The sequence below is a fragment of the Cupressus sempervirens genome, chromosome 8 (genome assembly GCF_028749045.1).
Source record: "Cupressus sempervirens isolate cs-2001-9-10 chromosome 8, ASM2874904v1, whole genome shotgun sequence".
NCBI classification, from domain to species: domain Eukaryota; kingdom Viridiplantae; phylum Streptophyta; class Pinopsida; order Cupressales; family Cupressaceae; genus Cupressus; species Cupressus sempervirens.
Window position 1 is genome coordinate 243,843,655 of NC_143125.1, and position 20,239 is coordinate 243,863,893.

At 33.5% G+C, this 20,239-nt stretch overlaps 1 protein-coding gene across 2 annotated transcripts; it reads left to right on the forward strand.

Annotated features, from left to right (window-relative positions):
• Window positions 1-3,297: 3,297 nt before the first annotated feature.
• LOC149542404 (protein PLASTID MOVEMENT IMPAIRED 1-like) lies at window positions 3,298-9,956 on the forward strand. 2 transcript variants are annotated; one of them, XM_089797346.1, is made up of 5 exons: window positions 3,298-4,239; window positions 5,552-6,130; window positions 6,450-6,987; window positions 8,154-8,694; window positions 8,833-9,956. In XM_089797346.1, exons 1-5 carry the CDS (start codon window positions 3,487-3,489, stop codon window positions 9,758-9,760), a joined length of 3,339 nt encoding a protein of 1,112 aa, XP_089653472.1. In that variant the 5' UTR covers window positions 3,298-3,486; the 3' UTR covers window positions 9,761-9,956. The 2 variants fall into 2 exon arrangements, with proteins under 2 accessions (XP_089653472.1, XP_089653473.1); XM_089797347.1 differs by having other exon boundaries at window positions 6,495-6,987.
• The last annotated feature ends 10,283 nt before the right edge of the window (window positions 9,957-20,239 follow it).

Here is a 20,239-nt window from a genome sequence, read left to right on the forward strand (position 1 = left end):
GAGTAGGGGAAGAGACCTATTAGCCACCCAGACTAACTTTACGCACCTAGATCTCCTAAATGGTAAGTGGAATTAAGCTAATTTTTTCGGTGTTCCTTTGTAAGTGACTCAAGAGCTTAAAGCTAAGGTTTTGACATTTGGGTATTTACGTATACTGTTGTAGAGGTTGTGGAGTACAAAGTGGTTGAAAAGTGTCATTTTTGAAACACTCACTCAATACCTGTTATGTTCACCCCCCAATTGGTGCTCACAAAAAAAAGTACTTTTGGCACACATGGACTAATTAGCAACCAATCAAGCTAAAAAATGATCAACTATTAGTACATGTGTGATCGGCTATTAGTACATATGTTGTCGACTATTAGTCCATGTGCTATCATTTTTTGGGGCTTTTTAAAACCGATAATTGGAGGGTATCTATCATGAAACCCTCACGGTCATTGGACCCACTAGTGGCTACTGGGTCTCTTCCCCTAGTTATATAATTTCAGTATGCATGTTAATACTTTACTCATAGACCATTTAAATGATTTCAACATATTTAAAATAAAGTTGGCTATAATGTGGTGAAAATTGAAGAAGGTGATTGAAGGGAAATGCAGGTATCCTAGAAACTCATATGAGATAGTATGTACACCCAATATCCACTAATTAAAAGAATTTAACAAATGATACAAGCACATACTACTATGCCATAAAAGTGAAAACACTAGGATACATGAAGATTATCAAAATGAGAGGAGAATACCTTAATTTTATAGATCCTTGAGAGTGAAAATGGAGGGTCGAGATGCCATATCCGATGGATGGTTAAGACTCAAAGAAAATGATGACATGATTAAAATGCTTAACCTTGTGACAAGTGTCACAAGATGTCGCATGCCAATTTTTTTACTTGAATCAAACTATTCATATTATAACTAAATTTTTAATTGTGATAAATAAAACAATATTTTTTAATATAATTATTGATAATAGTTTAACTACTTTGATTGGTGACTTTTATTTTGAAATGTCAAATAAATTGAATATTTATTTGGTGTGCTAGAAAAATAAATATTAAAAATATGATATGTGAAAAAAAGAAGTTCAAATATCTATTACCATTTACTATTTATTGATACTTACATTAAAGTATATAAATTTAGAAATACAAAAAAATAAATATTTAAATGTAAATCTATATTCGAAGCTAACAGTATTAAATTAAAAGAAGATATAAGAATTAAAATATAATTTTTATAGTAACAAAAATTGAGATTAATGAGAAACACCAAACCAATTAATAATAATAATAATATTGCATATTTTAGCGCCTACTATAAAATAAAACTAATGAAAATATATACCAACTCAAGCAAAACCTCAGCTATGAAGTCCACTCAAAGATATGCTTCAGACACTAGACAATATCCAAGTGTGATGGAATAAATAAGACCGCAAACTTGATCATCAAATACACTGAAGAAGAGAATAATTAGTCAAAGGACTACAGCTGAATTAAGGTAGTTGTTAACATGGATCTTATAGCCTGTAAAATCCTTCATTCATTCATTCAATGATAAGCATCATAATATGTGAAAGACAACTTTTTCACTACAAAATTAGAAATAAGTTGGAACCACGTGGAGTACAAGGATGCTCATCTAATAACCGCAAGGCTATTATTTGTAGCCTGGAAAAGGATGTTTTGTTTGAGAGCACCACATTTTCTCCACAAGGTGGCCCTCAATTTGACGGTTTGTTCAATCACCTCCTTCCTTTTATGACAATGACAGCAGGTAAATCAGAAGATATATTTTATATGGTTAATTTTCATATAGAATGATGCCAGATCATGTTTGAGACAATTTGATTAAGTCTTTTCACTTGGTAATTGTACCGATGAGAATATAAAGTAAGCTTGAATTTCCATATCAGATAACAAAATGAATAATAATAATAGATATCTTTTTGAACCTTAACCATAAGTTTTGCACCATGAAATCTAGATTTTATATTAAATTGTCCACATAGTTTTTATTTATGATAAGTAGGAATTTTAGAAGTTCCTGAAACTTGTATTGAGCCTAGGATAAAGCATGAAGCGTAGCTAGACATCAAGGAATGCAGAGAGGAGCTTTAGAAAAACATAGGACAAGGGCTTACAAAGATCAAACAGCCCAGCTTTATTGACACTTTGGTTTCGAAAAATGATCCAAAAGACTTTGTTTAATCTCAAATGAAGATCCTTCTCTCTGGATCTAATTTTTTTTTGAAATAAAGAGGAGTCATAGAATCGCAAACAGATCCATCAACCAGCTTCAAATCATTAAATGAGGAGCTGAGATTCCAGCAGTTCATTTGAAATTTATCTTTAATATCTACTATGTCAACCTCCGGAAGAAAAATGACAGAATCCTTCTTAAGACCTTGTAAATCCTTCCATGACCCACAAGAATGGTAGATTGACAAGAAAGCTTAAATATCATATATTGAAGATAAAGTAATCTGAATGGAGAGCTTCTTGATTTTGTCCACAAATACACAAAACCTAGCAAATAACAACCACCTCCTCATAAATTTAATAATCTTATTAAGACAATATTTTCCGAGAGAGTTAGCAATAATGAACTACCCCAGTGTTGCATATAATGATAGGTAAGATTAACAATTTAACAGTGACATTTAATAGACAGGGCGATAAAACGAATAACAGATAAGCAATACATGTGGACAGGCGTGAAATTCCTCTGAGAAGAGATCAGATATCCAGTGGGCTCCACATGACATCCAGTCTGTCTGAACTGCGAGTGATTCACAACACAGGAATGGAATAGCACGAATGGACATGATCCTCTCCAATTAAAAGAGGAGAAAATCGTCCCCATCAAACCCAGAAATTTCGTGCAAATTCAAACAGTCACTTGCAGACTGCAGTCAGCTTACGATTTTCACTCTCAAATTTTTTCATATAAATAGAGTCAAGTATAAACTGTTTTTTCTCATGGTTGCTCAAAAATTACGCTTGTCCTTAGTTCTGTCAGGTTCTCAAAAAGAAAAAAGTTAGTTTAGTCTCTGAAATATGACAGCGAAGAATGAAGGCCACATTTTCTAGAAATTTGATTCAGTAATAGTCTGATTTTCTTGCAACGATTATACTTTTGTGGTGTGGTCAAGGCAGCCATTCGTTCTTGTAGGCCAAGAATTCTCAGGTAAATCAACCTGAGCCATCCCTGTCTCTTTCTTCTCATCCTTCTTATCTTCTTATCCATTGCAACCAAACAAAATGAAACTTTCTCAACCAGCACTACTAACATCCAAGAAAATTGGGAAATCGGTATTGATTTCGAACTCTTAACGAGATTGGCTTTGCAGTTTGCAGACATCTCTGAGCAATGTCATTTAAAGATGGAATTGGAAACAGAGGTTAACAGAGTGTTTTGAGTTTCTGCTGGATTTGTGAGTGTGATAAATTGGTGTGATTTTGTTTGTTATTTGTGAGGCATGGAGAGGCCGGGAACCACTTCATCGCCTGCCAGAAGAAACTCCAACAGTCAGCTATTGCAAGAATTGGAAGCTCTAAGCCAATCTCTTTACAAATCACAGACGCCCAAAAGAGGAGGCTCACTTTCTTACGTAAACGAAGGGATTCCATTACCAGGCATGGCAAATCCTCGGCAAGAAGCTTCCATGGCTTCCAAGAACAAGAGGCATTCATTTGCTAATCCTCATCCTCCTTCACGTGACAATGGAGAATCAAGCACTGCAGGTCATAAGGTTAGGCATTCCACTTCAGCGGCTTCATCCTTTTCTGAACTTAATGAATCAGACAACATGGAGATCAGAGGAAGACGGAAGAGGAACTCAATGAGTCCCTTCAGATGGCGCAGAGGCGAAACACGCCATTCAGAGGATGATCATGATCATGCTTCTGATATTATAGTGGAGGATGAATTTGAGCGGAAGTTGGAGGAATCTGGAGACAAAAGCAAAGGATTTTGGAATTGGAAGCCTATGAGAGCTCTCTCACACATTGGATTGCATCGTTTTAATTGTGTATTCTCTGTTTATGTGAATGCCATTGAAGGCTTGTCGAACTCCATGAATGGGCTTAGGCTTACTGTTCTTCTAAGAAAGAAGGAAACCAAAGATGGGGCTGTTGAGACCATGCCTTGCCGTGTCTACGAAGGCTCTGCTGAATTTGAAGAAATTCTGCATATTAGGTGCCATGTCTATGGAGGGAAACACCATTCTCAGGTACTTCACACTCTTGCTTATACTGGTCTCTCGACTTTTATAATTTGAATAGGGAAAGAAATGCCCATTATCTAAAATTTGAAATTTGAAATTTGAAAGTCATATGGTAATTAGTGTGATTGCAAGAAATATACATCTTGGTTGAAAGTTGTTCATAAATTATAATTTGTCGTGTTTGAGTTTTCAAAATTGAGATTGAGGAAAATTATCTATAAATAAATTTGAGACAGAGAATGGTGTTAATGACTCTTGCAATGCCATCATAGTTAAGCAATTGTTTTGAGTTATTGAAGGAACTGAATTTGTATCACATTAATAGAAAATCTGCAATGCTAATTTTCATACACTGAATGCTTCCGGGTTAACCGCAACTTGGTTAAACAAGAATTGCTCAACTGTAAAACAATTAGGTACCATGTGTACTTGTACCGTTCAAACTGTTGAAAATGGGCATGTAATCTAACTCCAGGTCTAAATTTGAAACTTAATGTTCATATGCTGATATTCACAGGTCAGTGCACCTGCAAGAAAAACATGTTTTAATTAAAAGGTGTTAAAAAATAATAATCTGTGATATTTGTATTTTCAAAGTTGAGGTGGAGGAAAATAATTTAAAATTAAATTTTGAGACAGAGAATGGTGTTCTTGCTTCTTAGAATGCAACCCTAGTTAATCAATTGTTATGAATAGTTGAAAGAACTGAGTTGGTCTTACAATATTAGTTTCTTAGAACACCTGCTGTTTCTTAGAACGCCTGCTTCTATGCTATATGTGATATATGTGATTTGGCTAAATACGTATTGTTTAGATTTTTCTGTACAGATGATAAATTAGATATTGCATGCTTTTTATCATCAACATTTTAAATCATATTTTGCTATATTATTCTTGTACTCTCTTATTCTGATGATGGATCACACAGTCTCAAATGTTGATGCTAAAAAAAATATGTAATCGAATTTAGAAACAAAATTTTACTTTAAATGAATTGTTAAAAAATATGATAATGTTAATTTCAAATTATGTTTCATAATCTATCATTAGAATGGAATAGTTGATGCATAAAATGTGAAAATAACTAGAGATTGGCGAAGATTAAATTGAAGCAACAGAAAGATCCCTCTCTTCCAGGTTTTTGAATCTTTCCCTTGCTTTTATTTAGCCTTCAACAATCTGCAACCATCCTCAGGTTCTTAATTTCTAAATATTTCATCTTGATGATATATTTGATCTGTTTTTTTCATGCTAATCTTACACCAAAGTTTAAACACAATAATAGACATTAATTATGTCAATTTCATTTGAATTTCAGGGGTTCAAGTTTCAATCAAGGCCGTTTACTATATCAGTAATAGCAGTAGATGCCGAAGAATTGAATTTGGGGAGGCACCACCTGGATCTGAGCATGTTGCTGCAAGATAGTGAGAGAATGCAGGGTGCAGAGGAGGAATGCAATGGTTGGAATGTTCATTATGAGCTGTGGGGAAAAGCGAGAGGTGCAAAGCTTTCTGTGAGTTTAGGATACGAGATCCTGGATAAAGAGGGGCGTGGAAGTCCTATTGGGAATATCAATTCAAAGTTTAAGGATTCACATCCGAGAGAGAGGAGGGTTTCCAAGAGCCTCCCTGGTTCAGCCAGGGGAACACCCAAGATGGTGCCTACTGGATTTTCTTATGATAACATGGGCTCCTCCTCGCCTTACAATCACTTGGAGCCTGGAAGGGAGATGCTCAATTTTGTTAAAATGGATAAGTTTAATCTGAATGATGAAGAAGTAGATCACTCTCATATGCAACATAATTGGGCACAAGAGAGCTTTGTCCAAAGAGATGGTGTAGGTTCAAGTTCTCGTACATCCATTGACCATAGCACCCACCAGGAGTCAAATATGGTACTCTTTACAACCCTCTTCTAATAACATATACACAAGCTAAATGTATCCTACTGCTACTTACTTTATTGGGTTTCTTAAGATCTCGACTTGTGAAGATATATTCAAATTATTCAAATCTTCAGGTCTCTGATTGAGATCCTGCCGCCTTCTCTTTTCCACCCTTACTAAAATTTTGTCTGAAAAAGTAATACCTTTGAATTGAGAAACAATCTTGAGTAATCTAGTCCAACTGATTTCAGAAACAATCTTAACTAAGGTGGTCCATTTGAAAGTTTATTCGGGCCTAATTTACTGATTATGCCTTGTTTATGAATAGGACAATGAAGCATTGCATGCCACTTATCTTCAATCTAATCTCCAGGGTTCAGAATTGGATACCTTAGAAGAAGGGGAGAACCAAGAAGAGGAAGGAGATTTTGAGGTTGTGGAAAAAGGAGTTGAAATTCAAAGGCCTGTGGAAGAAATACCGGTTACTGCAATTGATTCTGAAGAGAATTTAGACAACAAGGTGGAAAAGGAGGAAGGAGAGGAGGCAGGAGGAGGAGGAGAGATTGTGAAGGAAGTAGTGCAGGAAGATCAGCTGAGGCAGAGTAAAAGGCTTACCGAGCTTGATTCAATTTTTGAAAAGATTCACGCCCTCGAGTCTGTGATCTTGGAAAAGAACAGCAATGAATTGTCAGTGGATTCTATTAATCAAAACCTCAGCAGCGAGGGTTTTGATGATGTGGAAGCTAAGAAGAGCTTGGATGGTGCAAATAAGGGCGATGAGAATATAGATGAGGAAGCTGAGATAGTAGAAGGAGAGTTCTTGCACATGCTGGAAGAAGAAGACGCAGAACTTGGAGAGAGAGAAGGTACAAAATTAAATATCTACCATCTCTTACATTACATGTATACTGATTTAGCTTATAATTTCCCTGACCAAAAAGACCATTTTAAGAAATTCAACCCAGACCACCTTTTTCAAGCCAACAACTTCATCAACTGGTCTCATTTGACCAACTATGATTTAACTGACATGATTAAAAGCACAAACATACCAGATAAATCTCTTCTGGATGCTTCCCTAAGAGTCCATTACTACTCTTAGTGATAAATAACAGTTTATGCAAGCAAGTTGGACAATTTTAGACATCTCAGCTGTTATCTTCAATTGTTTTTTGAATTGTAGTTTTCTCATATTTTGCTGCGGTTTTTATGGGTCAGTTAGAACCTAGATTTAGGACCTTTCAACTTCTATTGAAGTGTTCTACCACTGAACTATTGCCCGATTTTAGGACTAGTCTATACTTAATCTGGGTTTGGCTTATTTCCAAGACATCAAGTCATTTTTTAGAATGCATGAAGCTCCGAGCCTGACCTGGCTGTGGTATTACGTTGAGGTTTTTATGGACCAACCAAGACTAGTTTAAGATCTTCTCCTTGATGCTAAGTCCTTTTCACAGACCATATAGCTTATTTCCAACATATTTAGTCAAAAGAAAGAAGTTGCCTGCCTTATTTATTTGTTCGATTGTCTTTCAAGCAAGGAATCTCTTTCAATTGTGGCCTTCTCATATTTTGTTGGGAATTCTTGGATCAGTTAGGTTTCGGATCTAAAAGGTTCCATCTTCTGCTAACTGTTCCACCATTAAAGTACTGGTCCCTTTTGTCTATCCTTTGTGGGGTTTTGGCTTATTTGCAAGAGTCACTATATAGAATGCTTGAAGCTCCTAGCCTGGCATGGCTCTGATATCATATTGAGTTTTTCATGGATTAAGTGTTCAACTCGAATTTAAGACATTCCATTTGCTGGTGAAATGCTCTACAAGCTGAGCTACTGATCCCTTTAAGCCCAGTGCAACTTTGAACCGGATATGACTTGTGTCCAACATATTTTGTCAAATCAAAAGAATTTGCCTGCCATTGATTATATGCTAAAGACTGCACCTTTACACAACTGATATCAGTTTCTTTAGTTGTTAATAGGGCAGGGAGGAGTTTATGGTTGAACTTACTCCGTTTCTATATAAATGTACAGACATTCTCCAATCACCCGAGCCTAGTGAAAAACATATGGAGCTAGATTCGATATTACAGGCAGCAGAAAACGAGTTGCAGAAGGCAACACAGTCGTTGGAGAGCAAGAGGCGAGCTGCATTGCTTGAAGATGAAGAGACGGAGGCATTAATGCATGAATGGGGATTGAACGCAGATCTCTTCCATAACTCTCCTCCCAAGCCTCATAATCCTGCTGCTCTAGCCTCTGGACAATCTAAACTACCTGATCTGGGAGAAGGGCTGGGCTGTGTAGTGCGTACGAGAGATGGAGGAATGCTTGCATCGATGGACCCAGGGCACTTTAAGACTGGGCAGCGATTGGTGATGCATGTGTCAAAGCCTGTTGTAGTCCCTGCCGAAATGGGTGATAATTCTGTTGAAATTCTACAGAGAATGGCAGGCATGGGAACTGCTAGCATTGCTGCACAGGCCATGGCGTGCATGCCTCTTGATGACATTACTGGCAAAACTGTGGGTCAGATTGCTTTTGAAGGAATGGCTAGCGTTATAACCAAGCACGGGTATGCTTTTCTCCAGCTGCATCTTATGATATTTTGCAATGTCTGGTGTGTTATAATAATTTGTAATGCGTGTTTCTGATTCAATGTTCATGAAGTTCACAATTCCTTAACCAAATTTATGCCATTTATGGTAAGCAGCCACTCTGAACACAGAGTGAATTCAGTAGGTGGAAGCTGGAAGCCCAAATCTGGAGGTCTTCAAACCCTAGATAATCTCAATCTCAAGGAAGAACATGTCTCTCTGGACAGCATAGTACCCGTAGCCATGCAACAAATTGAAGCAATGGCATTGGAGGGACTGAAAATTCAAGCAGAAATGGCTGAAGAAGAAGCCCCCTACACTTTGCCTCCGGTCCCATTGCCCAAGCATGGGACCTTGGGCCAGCTCCTAGCAGCTGCAGCAGACAACAATGATGAAGCCTCCAATGGTCTCATGGCCATGGCCATTTCTCTTGAAGAATGGACAAGGATAGATGCAGGTGTAAAAGGGGAAGAAGAAACATCAGCTGCTAGGAGCAAAAAGACAAGGGCAATACTTGCTGCTCACCATGCCCATGAACACAACAAGAACAGAGAGAATGGCGAAGCCCATGGTCACATGGGAAATGCCCTAACCATTGCATTGCTTGTGCAACTGAGAGACCCACTGAGAAACTATGAAGCAGTCGGATCTCCAATGATTGCACTGGTGGTGGCTGAAAGAGTTCCTTGTAGAAGATTCCCTGAGTCCATTAATGGGGAAGAAGGAAAGGAAGATGAAATGGATGAGCCAAGGTTCAAGATAAAGGGGGTTCACTTATCAGGAATGAAACTTCAGATGGGTGAGAAGAGATCTGTGTGGGGATCAGAAAAGCAGTTTCAGAGAGGATCAAAATGGTTGCTTGCAAATGGTATGGGGAAGGAGAGCAAACATCCTCTGCTTAAGTCTAAAATGGGTAGTGCACACAGCAAGGGGAAACAGGGGGAGTCTATCTGGAGTATTTCTGCTGATTCTGAGAAGAAGAAGACGGAGAGTAGTAGAAATCCAGATGTTGTTTTTACCAGGAGATTCAGCTGGAGAGTCTGATTTTTGACAAGTTTATGTTTTATATGTTGTACTGCTTTCAATATGTATAGTGTCTGGTCTAAGCACTACCAGCTGGCTCAGTTGTCTCGAATACTGATTATTACTAATTTCAGGGCAGGCTCCTGTTGGTGCATTGCTTTTTATGTGTAAAGAATTTTTTATCTAAAAATATATATGGTAATCTGTCATTTGCATAGATTAATGGTATTTTAGTTTTATGTATAATTATATTAAGAAATTAACCCGTATTTCATTTTAAAAGAATTTGTGTGTTGATTTCTAAATTGGATTAATATATATAGTTAATTTTTTAAATTTTAAATTTTAATTTTTTATTGCAAAATCAGATTTATAAAAAAATAGATACAATCATATTTTTTACCCTATATACAAATGTCTTTCTTACATACTATTATTTTAATTTACATAAATTATAATTATATATGAAAAAGAAAATTCGAGGGAAAAACAATAAATTGGTATCTTTCCCTATTTTAGTGGAATCCTTTCCCATTATAGTTTAGGAATTGAAATAAAGCATTAGGAAAAAAAAATGTGGGGTTAGAAATAGGCTATTGGAAAAATATTATATGGATTCACAAATTTGTTTCCTTCCTTTTTTGTTGTTTCTTTTCTCCCAAACCATTTTGTGCAAAAAGTATTATTATTAATTTTATTTAAAAATACAATTAAAGATAAACTGCTCAATGAAATTGAATATCCATGGAGTCACTAGCACCACAAATTGCTCCTTGTAATGTTTTGATATTAAAAGCAACAAAAATTAGGGTGGTGTCCATTTACATCACAACATCGCTAGAAAAGATCCTCAGAGCCAATTAACAACACATGGGAATATAAAAATAATTACATGTCCGACAACAATGTTAGTTCACCATTAACATATTACATAGAACAATTCTCGACCATACCTTACATACTAAAATAAGTAGTATAAAAAGGCCAATCGGGGCCATCTTATTAAGAACCATAACTAAACTACTTAGAGTTTGAGAAATAAAATGCAAACAAATTTTAAAGTCTTGACATCATATGGTGAATAACAACAAAAAACCAAAAAACATAAGGGGCCCAATCCTAATCAGACTTTTGAAATTACACCCCACCCCGTATTGCAACACATGAGAGTAGTCCTCCGCTGACAACTTGAAAATCTCCTTGTAGTTGCCTCTGTCATTGACATCAACATCATGGATCTTCTTCTGAAGTAGACATAGGGAGGTGGTAGAGCTATGCATTGCATATAGGCTGAACTTAAAGATGCTAGCAATTTTCATTTCCATGTTAGGGTAAGCACACAAAGATGGGGGACCAAAAAGATGACACTCAACTTTTTGGTCCTAAAAAAGGTGTATGGTACAGCCCTATATGTGGCATAACATATGCTTCGACGCATCAAGTCTCAATTTTGGCACGTCAAGCCTATTTGTGGTGCACCTTATTTGGTAATAAGCAAAAACTTTCTAAATATGGTGTGTGCCAAATGTAGAAATCCAACATTTCATTCAGAAAATGGTGTGTGCCATGGAGTTTTCGTTGTTCTCAATGTGCTAATTTGCTCTCGGTAGTGGGAGTGTTGCCCCTCGATGTAATACCCACCCTTTGCCATCACTGTGGATTTTGTTGTTACACTCTCTAAGGTCCTTCTGTGAACATGTAAGCCCTTAGTTAGCAATTAAAGTTACTTTTATGATGATGTCGTATTATGTTTCTTTAGATGATTTTTACTGTTTTCTTCATAATGATGAGATTCATACGTTAGAATATGATGTTATTTATACTCATGATTTACTAATTGTACTTACCACATACTTGTATGTGTATAGCGTGCGTGTTTGTTTTATATTTATGTTTGACGTACTTAATGCGGTTAAGGGAGGGAGTTGTAGTCACCCGCGAGTCAAGATATATACCATGTATCACTCCCTGTCATTACTTGTTTAGTTAGAATATACATTTGTACATGTTCGTCTTTGATGTAGGTACCCAACATTGACTTTCTTGAATTGTTAGGATAAGTGTGCCCTATTGCAATATCTCAATGGTGAGAGAGGGGAGATAATGTTCAGGTTTAAATCCCAACCTAAGCCTAATTATTGTCCTGAGAAGGAGGACATGTATCTAAGTGACTAACCACCCAAACTCATGAGTTTATCCTTGTGTGGGTTGTTTGATTTTGGATTTAGTCTATTTTTTCCCCCCATATGTTGCATTTATTTGGATTGTGTGATGTGTTTTATTTAGTACAAATGATTTAATTATAGTGTTTGATTAATTATATGAAAATTAGATTATCAAATATTAGTTTAATTAAAAAGGAAGTATTAAAATGCAAGAATATTTAATTAATTGAGAATTAAATTAAATATATTTATTTGATTTGGAGACCTAAAGCTCAGATGTCTAAATTGGAAAAGTTAGAGAATTTAATTAAATAATAAAGTTAAATCAGAATTTAATGCATAAGTAATAATAATAATTAATTACAAGTTGCATAATATGGTTGTGATAATTTAAATTTTAAATTAATTATTAATATTGCATATTTTATGCATAATCTATTAAAAGGAAGTTGAGTCCTAACTCCTAATTAAAGGTTGAACTCACTCAACTAAAAGATGAAATTAATAAATGATTATTTTACAAGTGTATGTCGAGTTAATAAGTGAGTTCTTTATTTAGGAAAACTTAATAGGTCTCTATATGTAAATTGATTTTGGATAATTATTTTACATTTTCGGGTGACCCGAATCGGAGAATTGTTTCGAGCTTCATCTTGGTTTGACAATTTGACTTCTTATGTTTGTTTGATTGTTTGTATTATTGTTTAAATTGATGTTGAAATCTAAGATTTGAAACTTATTATTAGAATAGGTTGAGTCGATTAAATGGATAGGAAACACATGGTTATTAAAAATAAATAAATATCCTACCCTTTTATTTTAAAGAAAATATTTTGTTTAATTAAGTCTATAAAAAAGGAGGATCATGGTTATTAGAATCTGTCCTATCAGACTTCACGGAAGGAGAATATATATATATATATATATATATATATATAAAGTCTTCAAGCTCTCTCTCTCTCTCTCTCTCTCTCTCTCACACACACACACACACACACACACACACACACACACTTGTATGGGTGTGTCATATATAATTTAATTGGAGGGGGTTTAACACCTTCGCGCACATAGCTAACTTTGGCAATGTGCGATTGTCCAAAGGTTGCGTTGCCTTTGGCAAATAACTTTTTCTTCCTAGAAAAATTGTCAACCCTAAAGTGTTTTTTTTTTTTTTTTCACCTACATACTTCTATTATTTTCTCATTTCTTTTTTAGAAATTAAATTTCGTTTTTAGAATTTAGCTTCACAAATAGGAAGCTAAAAATCCATATTTGATTTTGGTTTTTTAAAATTAATTTATTTTTTATTTTTAATAAATTTAGTTTACTTTTTACTTTTTATAATTAATTTTATGTGGAGATTTTTTAAAAATGAAATTTCAATTTAAGGCAAGAGCCTACAACACATCAGTAAATTGCGAGCCTCTCATCGAGGAGGTCTTGGGTTCAATTCTACTTGAGATTAACACATAATAATAACTAATCTAATAATAATAAAAATGAATGATAAATAATCTAGGCTTCGACCAATTGCCTATCAAAAAAAAGAATTTTTAATTTTAATATTAAATATTTTCTTTTTAAAATTCACATTTTATTTTGGTTTTTTAAACTAATTTAGTTTTCAAAATGATTTTAGTTTATTTTTTAAATTAGTTTAGTTTTTAGTTTTTATAATTAATTTAATGTGGATGTTTTTTATTATGATCATTTTATTTATAAATTAAATATAAATAAATAATATTTTTAGTCTATTTAGTTTCTTTCTTTAAATTTTATTTTACTTAAATAAAAAATTAATTATAATTTTAACTTTTCATATTAAACTATATTTTAAAAATAATTGTATTATTAAACGCTTATCAACTCATTGTTGCAAGCAAACTTCTAGTATTTCATATTAATTAATTTATAATTAATAATAATTAAATTTATTTAGTTTATTTAAAAGTTTAATAAAATTTATTTTAAAAAATGTTTATTTAATAATCTAAATTAGTTTATAATCATTGGATTACTAATTTTCATAATAAATAATAAATTATTAAGTGCTTTATTTTTATTGATATTTGTTAATCAATTAATTATTTGACTTTATATATATATATATATATATATATATATATATATATATATATATATATATATATATATATATGAATTCATGAACAATAGTTTTTCTTAGGTGAAACAATATTGTTTTATTTTATTTTATTTTATGAATGAATACATTCTTATAGGCCAAACATGACTCTACAAAACATTTGATTTATTTATATTGTAAGGATTTTAAAGTTATTTGTGACTGGTTGTGTTTTGCGACATGTTTCACCTTAGTATTACTTTTGGAAACTTGGTTATCTAGGATGTGTACCAAAGGCTTGTGTAGTGTATTCTTTTATGATGGATTGTATTGTTACTTTGTTTATTCATTAGTTTTGAGGCTGATGTGCTTTAAGAGTATTAATGACATTTTGGATTTGAGAACCAGTGTAAGTGTCAATTGTCTGTCATGGAACTTAAAAAATGATTATTATTCTTTGGTGGTATGTGACACATTGTGATTGTGAGCTTAGGGGAGGTTGTCTTGGTATATCCTAAAGAGTGACTTATAATAGGGGTTCGGGGCCCAAAGTGGCCAATGCTAAAGTAACCTAGCATAAGTTGTGTTATAAGTGATAACATGGTAATTAATTTTTGAGATAAAACATTAAAAAGATGAATAGAGATGTTGCCTCACCCATGCCTTGAGTGCTTGAATAGGCTAAGGATGTGAATGAGATGATACCTAGTGAGATGTATGACTAGTATTCCTCATTTTCTTGAGAGCATATTTTGGTTCTACATGGGTCATGTTAAGGGTTTAGGGTCCAATGCGACCAATCTAAAATATCTCAACACTTGGGCTCTAGGGTTTATGAGAGACCAGTCGAGGGTAACTCAAGTAGTTTGACCATGTGATGACACTCCTTATTATGTGTTGGTAGCTACAAGTGTGATGAGTACTGAGAGAGGGGGGGGGAGTGAATCAATACCTTAGGTATTTCACTACCAAACACTTTCTTCTTTTAACCGATAGTCAACTTAAACATTTATTCGACACTATTATTCATAAAATCCTTGGTACTGATATTTAATGTATTCTAAAAAATAAGACAAAACAAACATTCAAACCATACACTTGAAACACATAACACACTAATTTTGGTATCGCAGAAAACCCTTGGTCAAAGGGAAAACTTGTGGTGGGGATGATAATCACATAAGATGCTCGGTTAAGAGCTTTACAATAATGCCATCTTTTGAATGACTGCACCCTATTAAAAGTGTCTAATACCTTGCTAAGAGTATAAGAAGTCCTATCACAAACTACTTTGTTAAGATATTGAATACCACTCTTTCAGTGTTCACCCAATTAAAGGATTTACATAATGAGTTCAAAAGAAGAACTGCAAAGTCCTATTAAAGACAACCTTGTAAAAGGATTTCACAATCTTGTTGATTAAGTTATTAGGAAAAAACAACTTTTCTTTTCCATTGCTTGATAGCTCCATTGCTTCAAACTCTTCACCTTCTGATAGCTTGTTGTTCTTTTTGTTCACTGATAGCTTCCGTTCTCTCCCTTTACTGATAGTTGTTTTCATCAATGTTGCTTCTGATTACTTCTCCTCCAACCAAATCTTTTATTCCTTGTCTTTTGTTACTTAACATGTTTCCTTACTATTTTCACTTGCTGACCTAATTAGGGTTTCTAGAGTCTTCCATAAGCTTCCCTTAACTTCTTCATCCTTTTCACCTTAATAGACTTTAACTTCTCTGATAAGCTAAGCCTTGCTATGTCCCTGATAACATATTAGACTCTAATAGTAATCTTCATACCTAAATATGTCATATAACATGATATAGAGTTTTGACCAACAATAACAACATTACACAAATTATACCAACAAGGTTGTCAAATTTTTCTGAAGTAAGAATCTCCCCCTTTGGATTGGTGGAAAACCTATATATGTACAATTCATCTTACTTAACTGCTCCTCTTTTCTTCATAACTTTATTATAGCTATTATCTTCTACATAGGTTTTACTTATCCCCGATTCCTTCTTTTCTGATTACCAAACTTCTCCTTTTCTCTGATTACTATACTTCTCCCCTTTTCTCTAAATACTATACTTCTTGCCCTTTGAAAGAAATGTCAAAGGTGTAATAAATTGGTCCACCCTTTAATTTTTTGACTCTATGTACTTCATTGCGCTTGCTATGTTCATTATTATATTGTTCCATTTGTGCTGCAAACTCGAGATACTTGCAATGTTTCCTTTGCCCTATATGATTTGTTCAAGAGTATTTGTACGTGTTTCAGTTGATAATGCTTCTAAGAATATATATGTCATCTCCATTTGTTGTTGCATAAGATTCATGTAGAATGATAACTTGTAAGAATCATCATTTATATCTTCAGTCATGAATAGAATTTTCTACATGTTTTTTAGTCCTTCTCCTATTGTATTCTTCAAGTTACTCTAAATCTCTGATATCAGTTCAATAACTTCAACTAATATGTCCTTATCAGTTCCTTGTTTCAACTTTGTAGTCAATTCCTCCTTAATATTTTGATCACTTTCTATTGCATCTAGAAATTTCTATAATTGTTTTCCACTTCTTAGTTTCTTGTTGATATTTATTTGTGGTAGCAAATGAGATAGTGCATTCAACATTCTCTTGACTATCTTTTTTCTTTTCTTATCTTCCATCTTACTCAACACATATGCTCTTTCTTGTAATCTCTTTTCATATAGATTCCCATCCTCATGATACAACTCTACATAGGGTCTTTTTAGTATCTCAAATTCATCTCTATTAGTAATCTCTTCCTCCTCATTTTCATCTTCTCTATTTCTCTTTTCCATGAATTCTATAACATATGCCATGTCTTGCAATGCCTTCACAAATTGTACTTCCAAAGATTCATTTTTTTCTTTCATAGTTTCCACTTTGTCTTCTTGTTCCTTCTCAATTGTCATTTCTCAAATAATATATAAGTAGGCTTATTGATATCAACTATTTCTACTTCAATTTCATCTATGTTTGATTCATTTCTTTGTTCACACTTTTCCTCAAATGTCCCACTCTGCTTCCTTTTATTTATTTCAACAAATTATTTATCTCCTCTAGTCTCTTCTTCTATTTCTGTACTTGATATGATTTCACATTCACTATCTAATTCCATTGGGCTTTCGTCACCGGTAAGATCAATGTGTTCACTCAATTGCTCATTTAGATCATAAATTGTTCCAATCGGTAGTGCTTCCTCTCTGGTAGTATCCTTAATATGAAACATTATATTCCACATTGTCTTCCTATCATTTTCAACATCTTCATTCATACCTATTAGGATTTTGTCTTTTCTGTAATTAATAGAAGGTTTCTTCTCATGTTCATCTAGTAACTTATCTATCTCTATAACTAATACATCTAGTTTTACCATATGCAATGTTCTTTCTCAACTTTCTCTTTCCAATTGATCTGCATTGTGCCACTTGAATAGAATTTTGTCATATAACTTAGTTGTCATTCTATCCTCTAACTTGCTTGGAAAATATGAAAACTTATGCATAGTATATATCATTGCTTCCTCTATTATTGACTATTCTTCTTCACTCCATTTAATGAATTTGTAGTTTGATATGGTTCCATTGCTTCCACACTTCTTCAATCCTCGTGCCATTTATTCAATAGCTCTTTCCAATTTCCTTATCAATTGTCTCATGATTATTTTTGGTTCTAGCTTCTTCCTCTGTGTGCTTGACTATGACCTTCTTGAAGTTTGACTTCTCATTCTTTTTGATGCTTATGCTGTGATAGATCTTGTTTATTGCACTTGCTTACATTCAACAATCTATTTTTGTTTCTTTATCTTTTCCTATGTGGATGCTATATCGATAGTCTTCTTCCTACTGCTTCCTTCTCCTTTATGCTTCTTTTCTTCCGTGATAACTCTCCTATAATTCTCCTCATATGTTCCAAATATCTCATCTCCTTCATCCTTTTCTTTAGTCGATATTTTCTCAATTATCCATTCAAGCTCATTATTTGACACTTCATAACCAAATGGTTTTACCCATAAAAATCTATGTTCTATAGCCTTCATTATACAAGAACATGTACTTACTAAGAAACATATATCATTTTTATACTTATATGCTAGTTGACATGGAATCCAATTTATTTTGTTCATATTCTCTTGTACTTCCTCAAAGTGAAACCAAATTATGCTATTGTAATTTCTCCCTTGTGTTTTAGTAAATCTATTCATTTGGTGTACAATTGGTTCACTAGCTAACCAATTCACATCTCCTATTCCAAGAAAATAATTTTGCACATAGAAATACATATTGACTAATAAGAATCCATATCTTAATCCTTATTTCTTGATCTTTCATAGATTCATCATTAGTTGATCTCTTAATAGTTAACTCAATCAAACTTTTTCCTTCAATAATGGTTTCATAAGCCACTTGTATTGTTCCTCTGGGAACCTTGTCAATCTTCTAAGATTGATAGACTTGTATCCTATTACCAAAGAAGAAAATCTTATGCCTTTTTCTTTGATTGTTATTGCATTAAACATATTCTGATATTATCTATACCTAATCAATCCATCAATTTGAACTTTGGGGTGTAACTTTTTCACACACTTGCAACCATTTCTTGGTAGTCCTATGACAATGCTTATGATTTCTTTTGTGATTTCCACTTTTCCATTTTCTAGTCATAGGTATTCTCCATGTATTCTACTAAGTACAGTTTTGATCTAGTCTCCACCAAGATTTCTTGGTAGATGAACAATGTGCGCAAGCCCAAACTCATCATTCTATGATTCCCTAGTCTTGAATAGTTTTTCATATGCCAGTTCAAATTCATCATTTCCTAATTTGCTTTCTTTGAAGATATCCACTTACATCCTTCATTAGAAATACTCCATCTAGTATTCTTGATAAGAATCTTGTTTGTACTAGGTATTTAAATTTCAGTGAACATATGCTATACTCTGGCTCATCTTAATCATGTCTTCTTTTGATCATGTTTTTGCCTTCCATATTGCTTACTTTCAATTTTTTGATTGTAATCTCTCTTGGTTTTCTCTTTTTCACTTTTTCAAACTTTCCCTTTTTTATATGAAAACTTTGAAACATGTTACCCTTATTTATGAAATACACATACAAATGACTATTGTACCAAAAATTTAAAAGTCTGGCCAACAATAACTAATTTTCCTTTTACCGATAACACAAAATATTTTTACTTTATTTTTTACCACTTACTTACCTATACCTATAAGAATCCTTTTACTTCTTGGGACTTTATAAATAATCAATCATAGTTTTGTGTCCCAACCATTTCTTAATTGATTAGTTTGCAGAAGAAGTTGCCATGTCATTTGACAAGGGTTCCTTAGTTTTGGTATTTTTCTCTTCTATTCTTACCTATATTCTTTTCATCTCATTCCTTGTTTCATTTCTAGAGTTCCTTTCAACATTGCACTGATACTAGTAGTTGTAGGTAGAGTCTCTATATCATGAACAAAAATAACATAACATCTTTATTGATCTCCATGGATGTGTTATTCTCGATCTGCATTTTGAAGTTAGATGTCCCTTTCCTCCACATTGATAGTAATTTACAAGTTTAGTTATGTAGTCCTTTGGATAATATTCAGTCTTCTTGTTTATTGGTGATTTTGATTTGCATGTATTTGCCTTATGACCATACTGATTGCATTTTTAGTAGCGTCCATTAAATATCCTTCCTATTGTCCAACATTCTCAATATTTATGTCCACATTTATTGCAATTATAATAGTAACCATTGAATGGTATTTTTCTTTCATGTTTGTACTTATAGATATCCTCTCTATGATTAAGTTCTCTAAATAGTGACATACATCATGATAGTTTAGTTGTCCCATATCTTCTTCTCTTGTCATTGATTGCTTAGAATTTGATGACTTTCCTTTCTTTTTTGAAGTGTTTTTGATAGGGATCTTATCGAAAAATAATCATCATTTTTTTTACTAGTAATATATCTAATTCCAACATGCTTTCTTCAAATTTGGTAAGTTTGACATTCACATCCTTTTTAATTTTCATTTCATTACTTAGATCATTATTTTTCTTCTTCAGTCTTTCATTTTCATTCTCAAGATTTTAACTTCTTTCACTAATTTTTTTGATTAAGTCACTTTGGTCTTGAAGATCATTTTGTTATCTCTCTATAACTAGGTCCTTTCTAGTCATTATCTCCAAGGTGTCTTGATATCTTGATTCAACA

Excerpts from the sequence above, each read along its gene's own strand:
- LOC149542404 (XM_089797346.1), top strand. The coding sequence starts at position 3,487 with ATGGAGAGGCCGGGAACCACTTCATCGCCTGCCAGAAGAAACTCCAAC. Across the intron at positions 4,240-5,551 it reads GAGGGAAACACCATTCTCAG|GGGTTCAAGTTTCAATCAAG; the intron begins GTACTTCACACT and ends TTTGAATTTCAG. Across the intron at positions 8,695-8,832 it reads AGCGTTATAACCAAGCACGG|CCACTCTGAACACAGAGTGA; the intron begins GTATGCTTTTCT and ends TATGGTAAGCAG.